The 27,174-nt window shown below is 37.2% G+C and overlaps 1 protein-coding gene across 1 annotated transcript in view; it reads left to right on the forward strand.

Annotated features, from left to right (window-relative positions):
* The window catches only part of PRKCH (protein kinase C eta), a 1,606,604-nt gene that overhangs the window by 929,093 nt on the left and 650,337 nt on the right, over positions 1–27,174 (forward strand). The window contains exons 4-5 of the mRNA XM_044074487.1: positions 12,589–12,623; positions 24,935–25,017. Coding sequence (XP_043930422.1) covers positions 12,589–12,623; positions 24,935–25,017 — 118 coding nt within the window. The remainder of the gene's footprint in view (positions 1–12,588; positions 12,624–24,934; positions 25,018–27,174) is intronic.

A 27,174-nucleotide genomic window follows, 5' to 3' on the forward strand; every position in this document is an offset into this window, starting at 1 on the left:
GATTATTTTAAGTGTGTGTGCTAGAAGGAGGGGACTGAAGTTAGAAAATAATGACAGACATTTGAGTTTCAGACTTCATACCCTTCAGAAAATTCATGCTAATACAAAACCTGTTATTCTAGCAACTTTCTAAGGTTGTAAGAGCAATATTTAAAAATTGTCCTCATTTTGGGGCCTTTGCCCCACTTTTATTTATGGCTTTGTCCAGATTTGTTGCTCTAAGAGGTTGAGAGGTATGACTTGCACCAAGGAGACTCAAGGACTTTTTTTTTCCAATTTGCCTGGAAGCATGACTTAAGGTAATTAGTCGCCCTCTAGTGGAAGAATGTCAAACTAGTGAGATGGCAATAGCAATATTTTGGAAACTTTATGTACTTTCTCACTGTTTAGTATTTCTAGACAAAATTAGCCAAAGGAAATATTGTTTTAAACTCTTTTCTAGATAAGCTGTTACAATCACATTACCTTCATGGTAAGGTAGAGCTAGTTTCTGAATTATTGCCTGATTATTAAATAATTCCAAGACATAATTCTCTGCTTCACAGCAATTTACTTTTTTATCTGGCCTCCTTTGTTCAGTGACTTTTGTTCTGTAAAGCCCTGCTGTGTAGTATCTAAGTTGTTTCATGTATGCATGAAGCAGGTACTCATTCTGCGCTATTACTGTAATGATCAATGTGGACCTTTGTGGGTCTTAATTATTTCAAGACATTTGCCTAACTCTCCCAGCCTCATACAGTACGAGCTGTGAAAAACATGCTGACTGAGACTTCCTGATAATGTAGGGGCTTAGTAAATACAGAGTGCAGTCTGTCAGCTGCATAGTAAGCAGCAAAATAAAATGACTCAGTGTTTGCATTTTCGCAGACATCTGTATAGCTCACAGATTGACTTTTCCAAAAAGAATTCTTTGCTCACAGATTGACTTTTCCCAAAAAAAATTATTTTTCTCGGTCTCGAAGCTGTCAAGGGTACTGGTGTACACTGCGACTCTTGTTCTGTTATGAAGACCAGACTATTTAAGTTTCTTGCATTACGCTGATTTTCACCATGACAAGGAAGTACTCCTGACTAAATCGAAGTACTAATGCCCACTATCAGATCTGCTGTGGCACTGCCTACTGTGACATTACAAGGGAAATGGTCCTGCTACTACAACTGGTATCATTAACTTAGTATGAAGCCTGAGTATTTGCAGGTTTGATAAGAATAGCAAGTTGTTGACAGGAGTTACATAACTTCCTTGCATTAAGAATTACTAGTGACTGATGAAAGCTTCAGTGGTGAGAAAAATGCATATCCCACTTCACATATACATATTTCTTATGTATGTAGGAACATATAGCCTTCTTCACGTAAGATAGCACGTCTTCTGAACAAGACACGCAAGCCAACAAACTGTTTAAATGTGAGTGAGTTGTAGTACTAGATTCAGTTTCAGTGAGTCTTCTCCAAATTCAGGTGTTCCACACACATGTGAATGCATATACACACTTGCATGTAGACTGCACATCTTTTTTTAGTTTTATTCTCTAAGAGACAGTTCCTTTTTTGGCAGAAATTGAAATCTGGTATTTCGAAAAAGTATAGTACAAAAAAAAGAGAGGAATAGAGTTTGCTTAAAATATACTACTAATCATGGAAACATGACTAATTTTTGCAAGAATTTCCAATGCGTCAAGTCTGAAGGAAACAAAGTTGTCACTTTAGAATTTTTGAAAATGTGTATTAATGTAGACAACAAGGAAGTCATTATATAATCAGCTGCAGTTTTTCATGTTATAATTGGCATCCGCTCTTTTCCGTTGGATCGGTCTAAATCAAGTCATGTTTTATTAATTTTTTTAATGTTGTGAAGTTTAATTTGGAACTGTATACAAAGTTACACAATATATTTTGCAGTGGCCAAGTCACCCTGCACTGCCCTTTGTAGTGGACTTCCTGTCATATCCCTCTAATTTATATATACCAACTCCCCAATCACACACAGCAGTGGTGAGTAGTGAAAAATCCTGCAGTGCACCACTGGCAAGCTTCATGCATGTTAGCTTGTTTTCAACAAATCAAAACAAAAGAAAATCACGCTAAAGACACTTGACAGAGAGTACATTGCCAAAGTGTAGAAAACTGTCACAGTTATTGAATCTGAATATTTTGCATTTTTGCTCTTAAAGTACCACCTGCATTATCTCTCAGTTTTAGCACCATTGTCAGCATCTAGAAAATGCATAACACTCCTCAGCATTTTTACTCTTAGGCCAAATACTTGTAACTGTGTGAAAATGGCATTACAAAGTTTCTTTTTTGTTTTTATTAATTTACAATTGTTCTGTTTTGTACATCCCATTACAAACTTAGAGCAGTCATCAGACTGCAGTTAAATTTGTATGACTCACAGAAATTAGCAACTGCAGACATTTAATAATTGTACAGTGAGGGCAAGTCCAGTAAATTCATAGGTTATTTATATGTATTGGTTAGCTTTAAAAGAGTGTGCTTTTTTGCACAAATTATGTTTAATATATTGAAATATCAGATGTGTAGTTAATTTATTTATTTATGTGTTTACATTTTTAGCCGGATGGTCCAGCTGAGCAAATTGCCCATGTGCCACTGATATAAGAGGTTTGAGAGGTCGCACAGTGGAAGTTCTAGCTTGGCTGGAGTTTTCATTTAGTTTTTACTGATTGTTTTTTCTGTGTGACCTTCTCACTCTTTGTTTTAGTTTGCTAGTTGGGATATTTTGCAGTCACCCTAATGGTAATGAACACCAGCTGGGTATAACAACCTTGTGTTTCTTATGCTTAGTCAAGCACTCTGCTTGTGCTGTGCTGATGAAATCATAACAAAATATGCCTATCCATAGCTAGTGGGGTTTGGTTTTATTGGCGTGAAATTGTCCATTGAAATGACTTTAAAAAAATAAGTCCTGGGCATTCAGAATTGCCACACAGCTGAAATACCTGATGTTCATACGGGTCATTTGCATATATCCCATGTGCCTCTGATGTAAGAGGTTTGAGAGGTCACTCAGTGGAAGATGCTTTATACACAGAAAGTAAACATTTTCTAACATATGTACATAATTTAGTACTGTGGTGCAGCTGTTTATTGTTTACTGAAAACACAATTTGTTTCATGGTGATTAATGCATGGTATATATAGATGAGGGCAGCAAAAAACAAGTGGGTGGTACATATAATTGGTCCATTTGCAATAATAATAATAATAATAATAAGAAGAATAAGTCCTTTGGTAATAAGCCCAAGCTGCTGTTTCAGGAAGTAGTAAGAAACGATATGTAATGTATAGCAGAACATGATTCAGGTGCATTGGGTTTACTCATAGTTTTTTCAGAGTGCATTGAACAGGTGTTCATTGTGTATATCGCATTCTAAAACAGCTGAATATCAGTTATATATCATGGCTTTAATTGGCAGGGTGAGAGTCTTCCAAGTTCAAATACACAGTTCATTTTAAAATAATTTTGTTAACATTTTATTTGCTCGCTTGTACACTACAAACAGTGGTCATCTCTACTGTAGATAACTAGATATTTCCTCTTTTTGAATTCTAGCTCATGGTGGCTTTTTATATTTCACAGCCAGAGTCAGCATGAACTGAAATGATTCGATAATAGAGTGACTTAATTTAATAGTTTCCAGAGTCTCCCCACACAGAGTTTATATATTAGTATTTTAATATTGTCAGTGAATTATCCATTTGGATGCCACAAAAAGAGAGGAGAGACCAGAAGCAGAAATTAATCCCCAATGGTGAGCAATGCACCATCCATTTTTTTTACAACATGAGCAGATGACCTAAACAATTTTGTAACAAAAAAAGATTAATTTTGCAAAACAAACAAAAAAAATCATATTATTTATAAAATGAATAAATGAGCTGGGTTATAGAAGACCTTCTGGAATAAAATTTATATTGATGAAGGCATGCTTCTGAATTGATTGTTTAGCAAAAATCCATCAAAAATCTGGTCTTCAATAAATTTGATTTTATGACTTTAGTGACATGCCTGAAAGTATAGGGTTACTGTTAGTCATCAAATGGAGAATGTTTTTGACCTTTGCGCATTAGATTTCCTGCTGATGGTACCAGATGCAGTTCAGATTGACTTTTTTATCATGTCATGTCAAAATAGCAGAGTATCATAAGACTTGTTGGATGAACATACTGCTACAATGTAGTAAGACTTCTAGGATAGTCAAGGCAGTGGAGTACTGTTTTATGTATGTTGCTTACAAAAGGGTACTTCCACTGCTGCCTTTTGCGTGACTGTAGAAAACGTGGGTAAATCCCTCTGTGACTGTGCACAGAAGACCAGCCAAGCTTCGTTTGCCATCACAAAAATGTCAGATTCAAGACCACAAAAGATCAGCACCAAGAACGGGATCCAGAAATGCTAGAATCCTTTATCAATTCCGAGGGCACAGGCAGCAAGACCAGTTTTGGAAATAAAATGGTTTTGCCAGTGGAATCATTAGTTTCATGTCCCTCACCATTAAACATGCAGAACTAGTTGTATGGCAATATCAAAACAGTTGGCGTAAAACCTACATTGTCAAATTTGTTTTAGCATCACAAAATTAGTCAGGAGATGACTAAACATTATGTATCTGTTACACAACATATATATATATATATATATATATATATATATATATATATATATTTATATTTATAGTCACAGCAGGGCTAGCCAGCTGGTGATGTAAACCTTGGCTCTAGATGATTGTCACTGGAAAAAAGGGTTGTGGATGTATGTGTATATATAGTATGTATGTATATATGTATGTAGGTAAATATGTATGTGTGTGTGTGTGTGTGTGTGTCTGTGTATGCGTGTATAACATAATGAAACATTAAGATATTTAACAATGTAATACAGTCAGAACTCTTTATTTAAACCTACTGGAAACAATGCTCTTATCACTTGCTTGCTTGTGTGTCATTTGTGTAGCCATGTGTACCAATGGTGGGTCACATAGGACAAACTCTGTGTCCTTTGAAATTCTTGATTAAACAGCATCTCAGAGGTACACATTGCAAAAGAATAAGCAATATCCTTTCGAAACATACTATTTTCCATCATGATCCTTGACTCTTTTTTAAATGGATGTTGACAAATGTATTTTTCAGATTGAGTGTCCACATTGATGGTCATGATACTTTGAACAGCAAAGTATACTTTTGTATTATTATTACTGAAGCACTGTTTCCACCAAATTTAGATGAAGTGCTTTGGATATATTTTGCCCAATAATATGTTATTTGAGAGCTCTGTTATGTGTTTCATAACATGATGTATTATGATAATATCATTGTTATCTCGTCTTTGACAACAAAGAGGTATTTTAACATCTTAAAATGTTAGTTGTGTTTCTTTGCTCACCTAAAAGGCATTGTGCTATATGTATTGTCAGATTTTGGTTGTGGGATATACAGTGAATTTGGATGGCTGTTTGTCTTATTACCGCTTCATGATTGTTTAAAAATGTGGCAAATTCAAAAAGTAGTTAAAATTTTATTACTAATGATGCATCTGGTGTTCATGTTGACAATCCTGAAAAAACTTTTCTTTGCACGTTTAATTAATTTTTATATAAAGGATTATGACTGGGTCTACAGCCATATCCCAATTTATGTTTCTGGGATGTAAATATCAAGAATTCCCCTCATCAGTGTAATAAAGTGAAGCTTGAGAAATGAGCCATGATATTTTTGTTGAAAATGCATAGCTAGAGTATTACGACTGGGGAAACCTAAACGTAATTCTTTGCAGTACACAAAGCTTTAACTGCACCAAGGTATCACTGATTACAGAAAATAGTACAGGAATAAAAAAAGTGTTTCATGACTTTCAAAGCCATAAAATATTTAATGCTACCATGCAGACGGTGACCAGAAACTGTGTCCCTCTAATGAGTAGATTATTTTAAAATCTGCTAGACCTTCACTCTGCCACAATTTTGTGTGTGAAAACAGTATTTTACAGCTACATTAGTTCTTGCACCTGTTCATACGGTCATACTACCCTGTCAATAATTTGTAGCCTAGCCTCAAGATCCCAGTAATTAAGTACCCTACTGCACAAACAACTACTACTTAAATATGTCACCTTTCAATGTGGATTTGATGGACCAGACCAGGGGTGAGTTTATGGTGTTCCCATCCAGTCAGCTAGTCTCCTCTTAAAGAAGGTCAGGAAGCTAATTTATCTTACATCTGTGTTTCATAACAAAGGGATTCTTTGAGAGAGAGGTGTATGTCATGCCACCAGACCCTATAGACACTATGCTGGCAGATTAGTGTGGATATTTAAGGTGGTGTTTGTTTTGTGGATGTGTAGAAGGTCACATAATATTGGATTTTTTTTGAGGCTTTGTAGGTAAGGTAATCCTCCCAAGACTCAGTAGGAAACACAGCGGAGAGAAAGTGCGTTAATATGGTCCATATTGTACATGGAGGACATGCCCTTCAGTCTCATAGTGATAAAATGCTGCAGTTTGTCAAGCTTAATCATATGTTTAGACAAGAACATACTGAAACGGGCACTATATATTCTATTATGGGTTTGAGACAGGAGTAGAAATGGATGATATCTTCTGTTGACCTAGAATGTATACCCCGGTAATCAGTTTGATTAAATAAAATGATTTCCTAATGATAGTGGATGGTGGATACATGATGGCCAAAGTATAGTTTGTTGTCAGTGAAATTGCCCAGATCCCTAATAAACATGTCAGTTTCCAAAGAGGTAGATGGATGGGTGTCCATGTTTGTCAAAAGGCACAATAGTTCTTTTCTTGGCATTTAGCTTTGCCCTATGGTCCAGGCACCACTTGTTTGTGCATGTTGGGCCCTCCTAGAGAATTTGGAAGTCAGCAGCAGAGCTAGTCACAGCTCTGAGTTTGCAGTTATGCTGTCATGCACTAACTTGTTCGACCACAGGCCTTAACACAAACCTTGTCATCAGAGATGTAAATACTGATAAAAGTGGACTAAGGCCTGATCCCTGAAGGATGCTACTAGTAAAGACCCTTTTTGATGAGGGTGTGCCCCCTACAATTATATATAAAGTTTTGCTGTAAGACAGTTTGCTATGTAGTGGTCAAGATGGGTTTTGTATTTAATTTGATTAACTTGTCAATAACACCAGAATGTGGGATGGTATCAAAGTCCTTGTCCAGGTTGAGATCAGCAGTGAGAAGTGAGCTACCTGCATCCAATCCAGCAGTGACTTTCTCAGAGAAGACCAACAAGATTAGGAGGCAAGATCTACCTTTAGCTAATCCAAATTGCTTTGTGTCATGGGATTGCAGGCTCTGATGTCTTTGCTAAGATCCTCCATAATGATACACTCCACTGCATTACAGATAAGGCTGCTGAGGCATATAGGTTTATAATTTCCAGAATAAGTCGTGGGTCCTCCCTTATAGAGTTGGATGATGGCAGCAGTTCTCTACACCACAGGCATGAATCCATTAAAGAGACTGAGGTCTTGAAAGGTGTCAGTAGTGAGTCTACAGAATCTGTAAGGCTATGTGTTTGGTGCTGACAAGAAGGCAGCCTGGCACATTGTCTGGACCCATAGAGCTAGTATTTTTAACATTGGTTAGGACCCTCAGAATGCACTATGAAGTGATCAGGAGGGTGCATACTAAAATGTGGGGGGAATTTAGAGGGAGATGTGTGTGCAAAATATATTCACTAACATGTTGAATATGTTAAGGATATAATATCTGAGCTAAATCTATCAAGGAATATATTGTCTGTGTCTTCTGTTGATGAGTATGTGTTATGTATTAGCCCAGTGCATTGCTAGGTAATGCTTCTGCGGTTTCTGACATGTGAAAAAGGCCTGGAGGTTGTGCCATATACGTGGTAATTTTCACTTCATGCTTACATTTGGAGGGTTTGATTTTGCTTCTGAGTTTTTGTTAATCTTTCTATGTTCCTTTTTAGAAGTCGAGCTGTTAAGTTTGTTTTACCAGATAGTACATTTCTTCCTCTTATTGTATAGATTGTAGAAACAGTCCCCAAATGTAGCAATGCTTGGGGGGGGGTGCTCAAATTTCATAAGTTTATAACTGTAATAGATTTGCTTTAGACTAGATTCTAAGGACTCATAAGTGAATATTACTGAAGTGGTTGTTGGGTTTGATTGATGATGAGGCAGCTACAGGTGAAGAGCACAGTAGGGTTATATTGACGAGGACTAGAACCAATATTTTTGATTCCCTACTTGGGACATAAGCTAGCTGGTCTAAGAAGGTAGGATTTATGAACTCTAAGAAGTGTAGGAAATGTTGTGTATACTTACTTGTGGTACTATAGGTTTTGCAGTTGATAAAAGATAGTGGAAATCTCCCAGTAGAATAGTGTAAGATTCAATGGGGAGGTTCATAGGTGCTTACTAGGCCAACAACCACAAGGGCCTTTTTAAGTCTAGCCATGCATCCCAAATCTCTGACAAGTTCTGATACCCTTGATTGGTGTAAACATGGGCCTGGGAGATGAACCATTTGCATGTTTCCGTTGTCCATTAAAGACATAGTTACCAAACCAGGGATGAATTTCCGGTTTCCCATCCAATTGTCTAAGTTGCACTTGAATTGGGTTAGGGAGGAGCGTGGCTTCACATGGATGGGGAGCCTGTTCCATAGATGCGTTAGTCTCTGGGATACATGCTATCTCTCCAGCAGGTCTTATTTATATCACAGCAAGAGGTATTATAGTTTATTAATATATGCCTTGTGGGTTGCGGTGGCATAGAGGGGAGTACTGTGGTTAATTACAATGTGGTACAGCTTGTTACTGAATATAAGTAGGATATATCCTGCCATAAGAGTCTAAATGTGATTTGGCTTCTTAGGAATATGGACCAAGCCCCTCCAAAAGCAGTCATTTTCAGCTGTGAGTCTGAAATTGTTGTAGGTGATAAAATTCAGCTATGCACAGGTGTTATCACTACACTGAAACCATGTTTCAGTAACTACCAAATATCTATATTTTCAGTGATTAGGAACACCCATAAGGAGTGCAACTTCTTATTTAGACTTAGCATTGGGAGGTGCTTCCTTTATGTAGTGTTGATTTTGTTTTACTATGTTGGTAGTTTAAGAACATTGACTTTGCCTAAAAAAGGCATTACAGGGAGAAGAAAAAGTCTTGGCCAATATATGAAGGATTTGAAGGGAGAGGGACAAACAAAACAGGGTTATTAGTTATGTTGTACTAGACTGATATGTATGTATGTGTGTGTGTGTGTGTGTGTGTGTGTGTGTGTGTATATATAGATAGATATATAGATAGATATAGATAGATAGATATATATAGATAGATATGTATAGATCCATGAATATATATATATATATATATATATATATATATATATATATATATATATATATTCTACCCCACTCTTAGAATGACACAAATAACTAAGCCAATAGTTAGTCAAATATCTTTCCTTTGTAGCTGTCACTGACCTCTCCCTATACTCTAGAGCCAGAATAGAACTTAACAGTTCTGAAAGATGCTTAACAAAATTTTGTTAAACACATTTCTTATGTCAGAAGGGTACTTATCAAGTTTGTCTTTTTCCCAGATTTGGAGCTTAATCATGGTAATCCATAAGCTGATGTTATGCAAGAGACATATGATGTACAGTTATATACTGATTAATTTTATAATGTAACAATAATTTGGTAAAATGTTTTTTTTTTTTATATTGTCAAATGATTACGTGATAGCTGCTTAATGGTAAAATGGTATGCTTGTTATTGTTTAGAAGGTAAAACCACTTTGTTGGCAAAACTGATATCATTGATTGTGCACCACAAAGTAGTAAATGACTCTTGCATTTTTAGAGCCTGTTCTTTGTGAGAATGAAACAAAATTTTGAATTGTGCAAAAAAAAAAAAAAGAAAATGGAAAACCTTGCTCTTGACAATAATTGTAATAAACAGTTGAACAGACCATTTAAGGTAACCAGCTTTGGCAATAATTGATAATTTGGGACCAGTTTTTCATAGTCGTTATCTTATGGCTCAATTTTTATGAATAATCCAGTGACTGTGAACTTTATTTTCAAAAATAATTCATTAATGATGGTTAAAATTTTACTTTTTTGTGGTATAACAGAATGGCCATTCATAGACTGGGGGCCCATAACATCTTGCAGTATCAGGCCCGATATATCTGAAATGCCCATGCTGTGTGTATTTTGCTGAATGCTTGCATAAGGATATTGAGTAAGTGAACATCACCTAGCAGTACTGAAACAGCATTCTTCAAATGAGCTTGCATTTCCGACTGTAGAAATAGGGGATTCTCTACTAGAGAAGGGGTCGTGAGTGATGAGATGAGTCCTCTTTACTCTGGAATAAAATATAAGAAGGTGATGTGTGTTTTTTCTTATGTGAGCATAAAGTGCACAGTGAGACAGAGAGAGAGCGAGCGAGTGACTGGTTGAGTAATTTGTGCAGTCCCACTCGCTAGCAGTGGATTTAGAATTGGTCCCACACCTGTTGCATGCTGTGTCTTTCCACTATTTGTTTCAGAAATTGCATTGCACATGCACACACCATGATCTAAACACACACATGCAACTACAGGTAAGTCAGTCTTTAGTGTTCTTGAATTGGTTCATATCATTTTTTTCTTTTTTTTTTTTAACCCTTTCTTTCTTCTGTCTGTATTGGAATAGGTGAACTGAAGTTGTTATCCTGTCACTGGGGCATTGCTCTTTATGTTGCAGGAATCCATAATATTCCATTTGTTTATGAAATGGTTATACAAATGCAGTAAACAAAAGATGAAAAGAAATAATTACATGGACCTATTGTCTTTTCTATTGCTATAAACCTGTGTTTTAAAAATCAAGATTTTCATTTTCAGGAACAAACATTAGCAATAAATAAATGCTTAATCCCACCCAAAAATAATCTGCATTTACAAACAAGAATTCTTTCTGGTTAACTAGTACTGATGTCTTATCTTTTAATCATACTAAATCCAACTTCCTTTATTTAAAATCTTTTCTGAGATCAGCTGATGCTCTTCCACTCTCATTGTGTGCTAGTAATGGCTGTGTGTTGAGGGTTTGTACATAATGTAAAATAATTCAAACAGTAATCTTCAGCTGTTCAGTCCTGAGGAAAAAAGTAAATGTGCTGATTTCTGTCCTCTTTCTGATTAACTTAACAATTATCACTGGCATCTCTGACATAAGAAGATATGTGCCTGTGAGCTGAGGTACTTAATCAATCAAAGACTGGAATTCAGAAAAAAATCCCCACACTTGCATGAACTACAGTGGCCAAAACCTGCACGCTATGCAGTTACAGGAAATACATTTCAGAAACATTTTTAGCTACAATGCCACAGGCCTCATTACTGGCTAATCTGCATGTCTCTGAATCTTGCATAAGTACCACCAGTGCTTGATGGTACTTTCCACAGATGGCTCAGGCATCAAGTTGGCACAGAAACCCTACTCAGGCTGTCCCTCCAACAGTTGCTGGTATTCATACACATGCGCACGTGGTCGCGTGTGCACACACACACACACACACACACACACACACACACACACACACACACACACACACACACACACACACACATCCCCATATGCACACAGGCATTCCATCAACATGACACCCCCCCCATTTGAAAGCACTCATGGACATATTCACACACTCACTTACACTACTGATCTCCTACCCAAAGCCACCGACTACAACCATCCAGGCAGGCGCACGCATGTGCTTGCATACACACACACACACACACACACACACACACACACACACACACACACACACACACACACACACATCCCCATATGCACACAGGCATTCCATCAACATGACACCCCCCCATTTGAAAGCACTCATGGACATATTCACACACTCACTTACACTACTGATCTCCTACCCAAAGCCACCGACTACAACCATCCAGGCAGGCGCACGCATGTGCTTGCATACACACACACACACACACACACACACACACACACACACACACACACACACACACACACACACAGTCATCCAAGACCTGTCGCTATCCTGCAGATATACACACTCACATATTCCCCACCAATACACCTCCACTGCTCTTGTGTAACCATACCTAAAATGTGGTCTCTCCCATTGACTGTAGTGGGAGAACACAGCAGTTTAGTTGTGTAAGTTACACAGAATCACTCAGCTGTGTAAATCCTTTCCCACACACATTTTCTGGGGAGAACGCAAGGCTACTTGGCATAGATCACTCGTTTGGAAAGTCTTATTAGCATGTAGGATGGCTGTGGAGATGGCTCTATAGCGGGTCAGTCAGAAAGTCAGAAAAGGTGTCTGCCAGTATTTGTCCACTCTGGTTATGCCTTTCTGAATCCCAGAAAAACTAACATATTGATGCCCAGAGGATACTATTCATTTAGGATGCTTGCATCAATATCTAAATCAATTATTGTGATTAAATTATGACAAATGAAGTATTTCTAATTGCAAATCATGTTTTTCAATGTTATCTAAGATGTGTTTATTTTTTTTTCAGGGGAGTGTTTGGGAAACAAGGATACCAGTGTCAAGGTAACTATAGATTTTCTGAATATTGTCTACGTTTCCCTGTCTGATCGTGGACTGTGCAATTTATTACTTTTATTACTAATTTGTGTTATTGTAAGCATAATATTTACACTATTGCAGTTCATTGCTTTATTTGTCCGTTATCTTTATAGCATTTAAAAGCATTTGCTCATCTTGTTAGTCTGTTTAATCTGTACATAATTTATATTTAAGTCCTATAAAGATTGTATTTATTCTGAATTTTTATGATATATTAGGAGCCTACCATAGTGTTATGATTATGTATCCAGAATGTGTTATCCCTTCTCAGGAAATCAGTTTTAAGGTCGTAAAGAAATGTTTGCAGTAGTTGAAATAATGGCTGTCTAGTGGAAAGAGAAATAGAGTAAAACTAAAGATATTAAACATAATATAAAAGTGCATCACGACTGTCATTTTATTATTTATGCTGTCGTCAAAGGTTGACTGTTGGCCTCTTTAGTCCCTGAAATGTTAATTTTTGTTTAATTGTATTTTTCCACAGAGACTGTTTTTTTTTTCTAGCTGTAGGATTAGAACATGATCTTTTACAAGCAAACTCAATATTGTGGTGGTTCTTTGTGACAAGCAGGTCAGTCAGGCAGTCAAACAAATTACAGACCTTTATGATTCACATCTGTTTTTATAAAGATGCTGGAAAATGTTTAAGGTACATATAAAATGAGAGAAAAAGAAACCTGACAGAAGCCTTAATATATACTCATAATACTAATTGCCAGCCAGATTAGCTGACTTCTTAAAGCATTAGGGAAAAACAAGATGTTTTTTTTTGCTTCACCCCATTGAGTGTGAGGCTGGGGCATGGAATGCTGACATTACCCAGTTACAGAGATAAGGAGATTTCCTGAATTCTAATAATGCCCCCTTTGGGCAGACCAGAAAGCACAATACAATGCCTTGAGTGCTGGACCTCTGTAAATATGAAGTTCTGTGTAAGTGTGCTGTCCAGCAAGAATGTGGTCACTTCATGTCGGGATTATGTCCTTGTGTCTCTAGTACAGTAGTTGCAATCCTGTACCTTCCCCCAGGTTTAGGTCTTGTAGTGGGACTCTGATAGCATATTATCCCCAGGATGAGCAAGCTGGTTACTCCCATCCCTCCCAGGGTGACTCCTGTTGTACCCAGGCCACTGACCAATCCTTTGTATCTTAGATCATAGTTATGTCCCAAACCTGTATGCCAAGGAGACATCTTTGAAAGGCACAGCTGTAGACTTGCTTCTTTGTTTTGCCAGGATTTTTATGTTTGGGTCCTAAAGTATCTGCACTGAGACTTTTGTGTTTTTTTTTTTTATAAAGTCATACTTTTGTTAAGGAGAGAATGACTGACAGAAATTAGTAATCTGTATGAAAGGAAAATAAACCGTGCAACACTTTATGTACAGCTGGATGAAACAAGAGACATACGGTAATAGAGGAGAAGAAAATTAATACCAAGAAATAATCTGTGATATGGTACTTTGAAAAAATACACTTTTCCTGTATTACAACATGGTGATATATAAGACTGCACAATTACCACAGGATGACAGGCATGTAGGATATGAGATGCTGCAACACACATCTGTGTGAGATGATCAGTAGTTCAGAATAATAAACTTTATATGTTCAAAAGTAAAAACATTAAACTGACTTTTTTACTTATTGCCAGCAAAACAAAAACTGCTTCTTTTTTGGGAGTGGGGATGAGGGTAAGCTCAGCTGCACTCCCAACCCCCCATGCATATTATGTATACCAGCTCCAAGATTGCATCACATTGAGGAATGAGCAAACACCAGAAATGCCAGCAATGAGAAAAAAAGGCAGTTTGATGTTTTTACTTTCGAATTTATGTAACTTCCCTCAATACTAGCTAGGGTCAGGAATGCTAGTGCAAGAAGCTCCTTTACTTTCAGCTGGTGATTGGTTTATTCCCAATCTTTGTTCAAAGACCACAGCACTACCATCTCGACCATTAATTTGTCTTAGATGAAATTGGCCCTTTGACTGGAGAAGTTGTTTTGTAGCATTGTTGTTGTATTCAATATTGATCATCCCATAAGATGGTTCTGGGTAATAATTTGCTTCAAGAAAGGTCTCCAGCATCTGTTTCTATGAAGCCTATCTCTTAGACAATATGTAGATGTAGTCTGATGGGCTTTTGGATGTCTTGCAGGCATGCCCATGGATGCTGTACAGCTGCTAACAAATCCTGGTGGGCAGTATTCCATCCAGCAGCAGTAAAGATGACCTCTGCAGTTCCTTCAGGTTCTCCTGGGTGGGCAATGGTACAGGATGATCTTTGCCATTATCAGTCACAACATGACTTACGGTAATGGCAAGACTGTTCAGGAAAAGATCTACTTATGCCTAGTGGTCAATATAAGTCGTATATTTGTAATGTCTGGACATGGTATTCTGCACTTCCATCTTATCGTTTGATGAAGTGAACAGTTTACTGTCACATGCTTTAAGATCTTTCCTTAATGCTGTAGAAATGCAGCACTGAACCATTACCCCATGTTGTCACCGAATTCCACTGCATTCACTTTCATAGTGGTCTTCAAATATGCCCTTCCCATACTTATAGCACTTGGTGGGCGATGATGTCTTTTTGATTTATGTAGTTCTTCTCTTACGACTGTCAAGAGTTATTGCTGTCCCTTAACATCTGGCCGTTTTTTTTTCTGTTTTTGAGCTGGCAGTACAGGTATGTTTTGGTGTTCAACTGAACTCATTGTAATATGTATGCACCTTATAATATAAGATAGCAACCACTATGTCTGGTTCTCTGGTTGTGCTGTATATCATGCCTATGGCCATAGATATGCACCCATGTCTCCATATTAGTAATATTTTTGCTTGTTCTTAGTCATATTTTTCCATTTTGATTTTTTTTTTTTTGCAATTCGGCTTTAGTGCTTTGCTTTTCCGTGAGTATTCAACCACTTTTGACATGCCGTTTTAATTGTAGCTTCCCATATTTTGACCTCCTACATCTCCTTTAGCATTATCTCTAATTGCTTTAGTTAACCTGGTTACTTTGGAAAATTGTTTATCAGTGATTACTTGTCTGCTTTTCATTGGGGAAGGTGATCAAAGTTGTTTTTAATTGTTCTTATTTATTTTTGTTTTATTAGTGTTGTTTATGTTATAAAAGGAATTTTAAACCATTTTTGTATTTATTTGTAAATATAAAACTTGTATGCTGTGGAATAGATAGCTACTAGTTTTAGATGCTATATTTCCATGCAGTAGTGGTTAAAACATATTGTTTGAGTCATAACTACCGTTGTGTTAGTGATATTTTAGTGCAGGGCCAGTGCATTGTTTTTTTCAATTCGTGATGTGATGCGGGGGGATGTTTGGGCTCCAGTTTTGGTGGCACTGGTTTGTGTTCTTATTTCCTGTATGTAAAAAGAATATGATTCCTCAGGGGACATTCACGTTCCTTTCAGTTGTCTGGTGTCTGAAGAGCTGCATTATGGGTTATTTCCAGTAGTCCTTCTGCAGTCTTGTAGTTCTCATTGCAGGAATTGGCAACATGAAAAAAATGATGATTTTCTTCCTCTTAACTAAACTTTAGGAATGTGATGTCTAACACCCTCAGCTGTGTATGTGTAGAGTAAGAGTGGGGAATAGCCAGCACTTGGAGATAAAAGTCTCCGTTTTGGACACTAGGGTGCCACACCATGTAGCATTTTACTCTGAAATGGAGAGGTCATAGTGAAATTGTTGATTTTCTTTCCTGGTTTTGTGTATTGACATTCATTGCTATCATTCTGCTGGTCCTGCTCTGCCTAAACCTACCATTACTGTAGTCAGGCTAGGGGGTGCTAAGCAGTCCGATTTCATCTGTCTCTAAACTGGCACCAACTGCTTTTCTTCTGGTATATCAATACCCAAATTCTGAAAAAAGAGACTCAAATTTTGTGTTTATTTGTGTTTTACTAAAAACAACTTTGAGATCAGACAATATACCTGGTATGCCCCCATAACAGATGCAGTTATAGTTTCTCTGTGTGTAGACTAGCTCTTATAAAATAGTTTAGTTTATTTTCTCTGTGCAACTGAAATGCTTCTCTGTGTATATTCAGATCCTTGCAAATAGTTTTCTTTTGCTCATTTGACCAAAGATTGCAGCTGAAGTCTTTCATTTTTTTCCTCATAGTATTGGTGTGACTGCCACTGTAAGATATTTTGAAGGGAGAAATCCTTTGAATATCAGCTTTGAATATCAGTTTTCAAAACATGCTTGCTACCACATTAAAAGTGATTAGTGATTGAAGTCTTGGTATCCATTATCAGTTTGAAAGGTGAGGGGTATTAGAACTGGAGAGGTAGCAGCAGATCATCCTGTATGTGTTTGTGTGTGTGTGTTTATGAAAAACGGTTTGGTTTAGTCTCAGTTACTGTTGGTAAGTTGGCACTGGAAGGTACTAGTCTCAGGTTGAGGGTGGTGAAATCCTATGAAGTTACTGATTATAACTCTGTTCTGGAGTTGACAGCTTATTTGGGCATTACAGTTGTTGGTCGTGACCACAAAGGCAGCAGTGTACATTTTCAGTGAGCTCTTAAGGCCAGTCATATTTTGGGTGGCAGTGGTGTAGCTTTGGGCTTCATAACTCCAGCCCCTCATCACATTGGTGGTAGTGATCTGAATATGAGCTCCATAATATCTGCTGTCCATACCTGTCTTTCACTTCTACTTGGGTAGATGAACACAGAAGGTCAGTAGTCACCAGGTTTCAGACAGATGCCACCTATATGACAGAAACATGAAAAAGCACATCTTCTTAGCTTTTGCCTCAGCATTTCTCTCCTTTAAGTTTATTCTTTGTTCAGCAAACTTGCTGCTTGTTTATGTAGATACTGTGTAAGAAATTCAAGAGATTCCCAGGGAACTTGAGAGGGTGTATTTTTTAAAAGGATTTCACTGCAGGAAGGTGACAAGCACCCTTTTTTAAGGTCATGGAGGCTTGATCCTTTAGAATGACATGTATATTTTCCAGGTAGGCAGTCTGAAGGCATCTACTATGATGTAGATCTGTTTTTTTTGTTTTTCTTTTTTTTATATATTAAGGAGTAGTCTAGTTTACTATCTTTTAATTAATGTGAAACTCCATAAAACCACTGATATGTGGGCAGAAACATCTCTGTGCCTCTACCCGATATAAAGTGTTGATATGTTTAGATAAAATGGCCAGACTATTACTATTTTTTGCCTTTGACAAGTGATTTTTATTCTATGTAGTGCAGGTTTAATGTCTAGATTGAGATTATTTGCTATTCAAGTGGGCAACTTTTCTTGATGAAAGTGAAAAAAAAATTAAGCAGAGAAGTTCTTGATAAGAGGAGCATGATCCATATTTGCAGTATAAACAGTAAAGGTAGCAAATGTGTACATTTGTGTATTAATGCAATAGCAGGTCCACTTGCCCTTTTCATCAGAATGCTGCCCTCACTAGCCCAGTTAACATTCTTGCCTTTGATGAAAGAAACACCTCTCATGGATAACATGTCTCAACCAGTTAGTGTCAACCCTGTCTAATCTTTGAGCTGTCAATTTATTTTTCCTTTCATTAGTCTAATTTATTACCAGCTGGGGTGCCTTCTGTGTGGAGTTTGCATGTCCTCCCTGTGGTCGCGTGGGTTTTCTCCGGGTGCTCCGGTTTCCTCCCACATCCCAAAGACATGCAGTAGGTGGATTGGACACTCTAAATTGGCCCTAGGTGTGAGTGTGTGTGTGCCTTCTATGGAAGGTTGGGCGCCGGGCTGGCAACTCGACACTGTAAAACTTCACTGCCAATCCTGTGTGCGGACAGATGATCCGCTGTGGCGACCCCTAACGGGGAAAAGCCGAAAGGAGAAGAAGAAGAAGTCTAATTTATTACCAAAATAAAATGTGAGCTAGAACTTTTTTGTTTCTATAATGCCAACTTATGTTTGACTGCACATTCCATGCACAGTATGCATTGTTTATAGTAAACAGGAATCAAAATCTGTAAAAAGAAACAACTATCTACACTAATAATTATGGTTTTTGGATTAGTCCAATTATATACAACTTACCCCACTCAGTTGAAACCATCATTGTAAATGTTGGGAGTTGCCACCTGAATGTGGGTTTCTCAATGCCTTGGTTTTTACAGCATGTACAGAAACCACTGTCCACATGGTACAAAATAATCTGTAATTGAAAACAAAGCTATAGTTATCTTGTATGGCACAGGACAATTACTGCCAAATGTGCTACCTAGATTGTTTATGATTAAAGGAACATTTAAATTGTAAAGGATCCCTCAGAGCAGTAACAGTTTTGACACGTGAGGAAAAGTGTAGGAGGAAGGAATGGTCAATTCATCTTGGACTACAAAAAGAGACTTTGAACAAAGTCCTGCAATTTAGCTACTTAACAAGCCCCGAGACACACACAAATGAGAGCCATTCAAGAAATAAAAGAAGCAGTCCTGTTACAGAAGGCATATAAGATAACAGTGAAGGACACTAATCCTATTATATGGCAATAGGATAAAAATACTTCCGCTACTTCTGTAGCATGACGCATGTAAAGCAGACTTGAAATGGATTATGGGAAAGAGACAAGCTTGTAGAAAAATAAGATCAGGTTGATATGTCAAGCTCCATTGGCAGCCATTTTGCAGAAAACATATTAAAATTATATAAGAAGCAGTCTTCAAAAAGCTCAGAACATAAAGATAGAGTGAAAAAATATTTTTTTAGTTCTAAGATGGAGTTTTCTTTTGATGATGATGATGCCATTTTTTACAATCTATCCATTTGTGTTGTAATTATAATTTAGTTTATTTTTTTCCTCCACATCTCCTGATGCTTTACATACTAATGGCAAAAATGGAATAATTCCTGCTGCACTGGGGGGTCTGTTTTTTTAGGCCATCTTGGAGAACTTTGACATTTACTAAAGTAAGTATGTAACCATTTTGCAGTAGTCAACATACTTTATTATTCGTAGCTCATTTTTCGTCTTCTACATCTGATTAGAAGAGCCCATAAAGAAGCAGCATCTGTGGAGAGCACCAAGGGGGACACATCTGGTAACCCATTAGAATAGACAGGTAGCCCCCACACCCTCACTTATTGCATCCAGTTGCTTAACCAGTGTTTTACACACTGAAATATATATTGGCATTTTGTTTTGCTTCTGATTTGTTAATTATTTCTGTATGAAATGATGCCAGAATCTTTTGCAAGGTCAAGATAAGTATTATGCTCTGTTAGCCCTTCAAGTGCTACTCTTAACTCGTCAAAGAATGTCCGAGGATTCAAAAGGCAAAATAGTCTCTTAACCACCCCATACAGTTTCATAGATTTATAGACTGTTACTAGGCTAATGACTGAAGGGGCCTTTCTAAGCCTAACCAAGTTTTCCTGAGAGAATAATGATGTCCTGCATCCAAATAGGACATTGAGGACCAGGCATCTATAACTACCTCTGTCCATAAGGGACATGGGTGTCAGGCCTGGTGTAAATTTCCTTTTCCACATCCACTTGTCTATGTTGTGCTAAACTGAGTAATAGTCAAACTCAACTTCTCATGGCATAGGAAGGGCAGTCTCTGGGACACATATCTGTCTCGCTAACATGTTCTGTTTATGTCACAGACAAAATTCAGGTCCCTAGACCTTGTATTTCTGGTACTCTTTGACTTAAGAATCTGTAGGAGATTCAGTAGTGTGGGGTTTGCAGACGCCTTGTAAGTAGATCAGCCCTCAGCAATCTGTAGAAGACTGAGTAGAGGGAAAAGGCTTTAAGTTGCTCTGCATAAAGCAGGTTTGTTGCACCTTGTATCCTTTTTGTAAGGAGTTACTGAGGTCACTGTAGTTGCTGTATATGCCTGACCAGGTACATACCAAACGGAGCTTTGTACTCTGACTGGTCTGATAAGAGCAGAGTACAGTGAGATAATGACCTCTTTGGACCTGGATGCCATGCCCTTACTTGTAGGTTGTGCAACATAAAAGGATTTCCTCACCACTGTGGCCACTTGGTGGTCAAAGGTAAGGTTACTGTCTACATGCGTACCCAAATCCATAAACACTGAGTTGACTCTTGAGGTGTATTATCAACATGGTAATTAGCCAGAGGTGGTTAATTTCCCAAAGGGTGCAATTATGCATTTCTTAGCATTGAGTTTAAGACCATGGCTTTGGCAACATGTATTAGTCAGAGATAGACCTTCTTGAAGAATGTTAGTGTCTGCAGGGAAGTTGATGATAACCCCAGTTGCAATCATCCACAAACTTAGTTAGCCATAAACCTTCAGCATTTGCTTCCATTTCAGAGAAATAGGTGCCAAAAAGGAGCGGGCCCAGTCTTGAGCCCTAGGGCACTCCACTAGTGACTGGTCTCTTGATGGAGGTGGCCTCACCTCTGTTGACCTCCAGGGTCCTATCATTTAGTCAGCTGGCTATCCACTGAGTGATAAAAAGGTTTACACCTAAATTAGTGAGCTTGGCTATAATGCCTGAGTGGGGTATTGTATCAAAAGCCTTGGCCAGGTTGAGGTAAGCTGTGTGCACAGTCTTACCTTCGTCCAGTGTTTTGGTGACCCTCTCAAAAATGTGCACCATATTTAATAGACATAACCTTCCTTTAACAAAACCGAACTGTGATTGGTCCAGTGTTTGAAGGTTAATTATGTCCTTATTTGTCATGTTCATGATGATTCTTCCCATATCCTTACATATGAAGCTGGTAAGAGTTATGGGCCTGTAGTTACCCAGATCAGATGTTGGACCTCCTTTGTACAGGGGAATGACTGTAGCCATCTTCCATTCCTTGGACACAAAACCTGATTGAAGGCTCCGGTTGAAAAGTGATTCATGTGGACTAGAGATGTCACGTGTCATGCTATTTATTAAGCATCCCAGGGTGTTATCAGGGCCCATTGATTCAGTATTTTTGGCCTTGGTAAGTGCATTAATGACCTGTTCTTTTGTAACGGTTGGAAGGATTTTGTTATGTGGTATTTCCTTTGGATTATCGGGGGGGGGATTTGAGCTGAACCTGTCAGCCAAAAGGTTGGAAATGACCTCCAGTTCAGTGTGGGTGATACCATTTACAGTAAGTTCTGCACATTGTTTTGTATTTCCTCTGAGGATACGGACATAGCATTTAGCCTATATCTGTGAGACATAGGTTCCCTATGTCATTTAGATTATAACAAAGAAAAGCTGGATGTAAAACCAAATGAAACATTTATTACTTCAAACAACACATTAAACAGTAAGCACTTTTGTCTGAAATTATAAGACTTCTTCAGACTGGTTAATGCAATTAGAAACATTAATTTATACCGCTAGGGTCACATGATGTACTATTGTTGGTCATTTAGAGTATACTCATTTTACATAGCATACAGGTCAGGCTGGCACTTTTCAAGTTTTGGTCCATGATGTGACCCCCACAGTTTGTGAACTGGTACTACTACTACTACTGCCCATTGCAGTAGGCCAGGGATGTGTCCAGTTGCTTCCTAAGATGATTAATAGGGGTTTTATAAAATTTAACTTGATTCTGTACATGAAACCAACAGATATGTTGTCTGGTGCCATGACGTTTGTATTTGTAGCAGCAGTTTTCATGTCGTTAGTCGTAAAAGGGACATCTCTTCTCTCTGTAGCACTCGGAAATACTACTTGGATTATTATGAAGTTTGCATAGCTTTCTTCTGCAAGCAAACTTCTTATATCTTATGGGTGGTTGATCACTTCAGTGTTTACTGAAAAAATGTGTTCAGAATTTTCATTTTCAATGTTCTAATATAATTCAAGAGTTCAATTTTTATTTCATTTTCAGTGTTCTGATGTAATTCAATAATAAAATTTTATTGCTTTAAACCTTTGAGACCAACTTGATTAATGGATCTGGAAGATTTGATTAAAGCCTCAAATAGCTTTCTGTACTGTACATAATTTGTACTTGTTTTTGTGACTATGATCATTTTTTTGAAAATTAAGAAGTACCTATTTTTTAATTTTGTGATTCCACCAAAGGTTTTTAGTATGTCTCTTAAGTACAGGAGTTAATAACTACCACAACACTTATTGGTAGTACCTTGAGTAGATATATTTTATCCACTGAGGATAACATCCCCCTCTTTTTTCCGTAAGTATGCCATTTACTCCATCATAGTTTCCACTGGTAAAGTGTAAGAAGGCGGATATATTTCTGATGATGTTTGATTTTACTTTTAAGGTATATATAATGCTTTTGACCTGTGATAATTGTAGAGGGCATAACCATGGGTAAGGAACAGAAAGGTCGTCATTATTTGGGTATTGATTTGTTTGGGTTTTACAGATCTCCAGACATGTGACCATCTGAGTGCAGGCTGTTTTTCTATTTCTCCAGTCTTTGTATGAGAATGTCTACACTTACGATGTGGGACAAAGGCAGCTATCAAGTGTTCATTGTAGAACATTGTATTGTCATTTTTAAAACTGTTAGAAATGAGTGCATTGCAGGTTAGAAATTACTGGCAACACATCTGATACCTAAAGGGTAACTAAATGCAATTGTGCAGTAATTGATGTAGCTAACTTTGGTGAAACAGAGATCAGATTGCCATACAAATCGTGATTCCTTAAAGCCTATGTGTTATGATGTGTTAACTTATTTGCGGCCACTGTTTTATGTTTGAATAAATCATTAAATAACTACATAATGTATTGATGTTTACTGGCTGCAGTTAATAATATTAAAAAAAAATTATGCACGTTAGTTATGTTCTCCTTATTTATAATATGTCCTTCTGTGGGCTGTATAAATCTGGCTAATTATGGTCAGTAGGGAAACATCATTCTAAAGTGTCTGTCAGTGCCATGTTAGTTTAAAATTTAAAGCAGTATGTTATCACTAAAACGTGAGCTTTCTTCTTCTTTATTTTCACACATGCTTTGAAGGTGCTTTTTGTGCTGGATGGCTTTCCTTCACAAACCTTGAAAATGATTTGAACTAACTATGCATGATACTTGGACAGCATTTTCCTTACTGTTGGCTCTAAATCTTAAAGTTCAGTTAGTGTAAACTCTGGTACTTGGCTAACTGAACACACCAGGAATACCTGATTGAGTAAGTATGCTTATGCTAAGACATCCCCTGGTAGTAACAGTACCAGTGAAGAATGTTTGTTTCCCCATGCATGAATTGTCATTGGTATAAACTCTGTCACTTAGGTTACTGAACCCACCTGGAATCCCTAATTTAGTAAAGTATCCTCAGACATGTTTTTCCATTATTTGAGAGTTTATTTTAATATCTTCTAGGCTTTACTATTATAATTGATTAAATGATCGCTATATTACCTAAATAGGGCTAATGCAAAAATGTAGTCTAGAGTGATTCTCAACCATAATTCATCATTTTGTAGTATTCATTAATACTATAGTTATCTAAATGTGATCATCCTAACCTAATTGCATTTCTTTTGTTTTAAAAAGAGCAGATTCTTTACACATGGTAATGATGCCTCTGGAATCATTATCATGGTTATAAATATAATGTTATACATTATTTTAGGTCTAGGAGCTAGAACTGTGCTCTTTTTTTAATTATGACAACAAATATCATTATTTCTGAATTTGTAACTGTGGCTAATGTTTGTTACTTTATAACACTTAACACCATTTGTAAACACTTGTGAAAAGTTTTTTTGTATTGTACTCACTTTATCATACTGTATCCATTATAAATTTAGCATGTCAAGGTCATGCCTGAAAAGTATATTGGACCAGCTTACTTTCCTGGTTAACAAGTCTTGAATAAATAAACAAAACAAAGCTGACTTAAGGTAGTTCTGTCATCCTGTAAAACTGAGGACATATACTTAAGGCTGTAAAATAGTTTTGGCAGCAATGCCCACTGTGTGATCGTTGGATAACAACAGGATTCTGGCATTCACGTACTTTATACAACAGACTGAAATTTACCTCTCACTTGCTTCCTCTGCAATATAATAACCTGCTGCTCTTTGGAAATATTTTTAGAAGGCCACAGATTTCAAAAATAAGAGCCATAATATGATGCCAGTAAAGATGCAGAGTATTCTGAATGGTCAAAGGTGTCATGTTAATCAATAATGTATTAGTTTGCATCCTTATCAAATTATTGTATAGTGTTGTAAAATACATCGGTATAAGTGAAATAGACAAATAAATAAATGAATGAAGTATATAACATAATGTTTTTTCTGTCATTTCAGAGACTTGGAGTAATTTCAGTGTTTTGATCTCATTTTGTGTTGTTGTTTCAGTATGTACATGTGTTGTCCACAAGAGGTGTCATCACCAGATTGTTACTGCATGTCCCCGGATGAAGAGTGCTTCCATAAAACAGGTAACTGCTGTGGTTGTACAATAGCTAATTTCTAAATATTTTTCCAAGATTCAGGTACTTAGAATTTCCATTTAGAATGTATAGCAGACATATAGTAACAAACCATGTCTCACAAAATTGTATTTAAATGTGAAGTATGACGATGAATAGAGGGGCAGAGTCCTGGCTATAATTCGGAAAACACAGGATCAGATTGTCAGGCCAAATACTGGGGAAGCTAAATGGGGAGAGAAGAAGAAGAAAGAGGTGGAGCCTTCTTGATTCCCTCAGTGTGTGTGTGTGTGTGTGTGTGTGTGTGTGTGTGTGTGTGTGTGTGTATATGTGTATATGTGTGTGTGTGTGTGTGTGTGTGTGTGTGTGTGTGTGTGTGTATGTGTGTGTGTGTGTGTGTGTGTGTGTGTGTGTGTGTGTGTGTGTGTGTGTGTGTGTGTGTTGGGGGGGCATGGATTCTCCTTGAGCTGTTAGGTTGAAAGTGGAGAAGTATTGGAGGCATCTACCTTAAATGGTGATGGGTAGATGTCTACAGACTGCATCATTCTCAGAAAGAAGTGACAGCTCTGTGTAGTGCTCATAGCATGCCCAACCGCAGAGGCATCACTTGGCAGGTGCAGTTAAATGATGTGGCCAAGTCTAAAAGCTCCATGACTCACGTACTGGTGACGACATAACCTCCAGCACTTAAATCTCACCTTAAGGGGAAACAAATGGCATGTAGGGATTCTGAGTCCAAGGTTAAGAATGGGTCAAAAGATTGACTGAAGAGGAAGACTGGTGCTCCGATTGGGGTATGTATGACTCAACAGTGAAAGTAATATAGTTTTTAACTCAAACGTGATCTAACTTGGCTATAAATTTTAATATGATTTTTTTCATTCTGGCTTTGAAAAGGAATTTTATTGAATCCATTTAGATGGATTGGCTGTAGCATGTGACAGATGATATTGCAATATCCCAAACAAGTGCATATGTGTAGTTGTCCCTTATTGATAACAATAACAGCAGCTTAAATCTATTGCTAATTATATTATGATTATATTGTTAGTTTGTAAAGACTTTTGGATCTAGTTCCTATTCAATGTAGGGGCATTTTTCTCTGCAAAATCATCTTATTCTGTTAGTATCCAAACCAAACTGAGATGGTTTATACTTAGGGAAGTTCATTCATTCATTCATTCAATCATTCATTCATCCTGTTCATAACGGGCAAGTTAACTGATCCATAAATGCTGTTTCAGTCACATCCTTAGAAAATTACAAGGAAAATGGGTGAACAAAATTAAAGGCTTGCCAATAACTTCTGCAAGAGAATTAAGAATTGTCATAATTCATTCTCATTAATGATTTGTTCTAGCCAAAGGAAAAAAAATCTAATTGCATTTAGTTTATTATGTGGTTGCTAAAAAACATATATTGCATATGTTAGTAGGGAAGCTTTGTGGTTAACTTCTCCTTGTAGACCAACTGTTATTTTTCAGTGTTTAAAACCAATTAAATGATTTTTCAAAATCGACAGACTGTTGTAAATTGCTTTGATTTTTAATAGGAAAATGTCATTCTTGTCCAATGCAATAAAAAGGGATATAAAAAACAAATTAAAGACAGAAAGCTAATTATGGCTTTAGAAGATAGTCTACATGATTAAATCCTGTAGTATTGTGTAGGTCATACCTCTTAAAGCGTATCATTTCAGTCTTCAGTTATGTAAGTTCTGTATGCTCAGACTCCACTGTGGCAAAAATGTACAATGGAAGTGAAAAAGCTTCACTTCAAAATAATTTATATCCAAAATAAATTGCTTCCAACTTGCAGTTTCTCTAGAACGCTATCATAGGGTTGATGTGGCCAGTCGAGTTTGCCATGAAAGAGTATTTAATTTCTCTTCTTTATTTAGTCTATTTCTCTTGTCCTTGGGAGAATTTTATTATCTTCAAACCATTTCAAGCCAGTTTATTGACATATCAGAAGCCTGTTGGGTGGGCATCAACATGGATCAGGCCTCTGGACTGTTCTTCAGACGTAGCACAAGATGGGAGTTGCCCTATATATATATATATATATATATATATGCCCCATCCCCCCAGGTGCATGGAATCTTGGACACTATATTCAGGTCAAGTGGTTATCTAGATCGTGGTTCACTTTGTCTTTTATTTAGTT

The sequence above is a fragment of the Protopterus annectens genome, chromosome 6.part0, assembly GCF_019279795.1.
Source record: "Protopterus annectens isolate FY-2018-M chromosome 6.part0, PAN1.0, whole genome shotgun sequence".
Taxonomy (NCBI): domain Eukaryota; kingdom Metazoa; phylum Chordata; order Ceratodontiformes; family Protopteridae; genus Protopterus; species Protopterus annectens.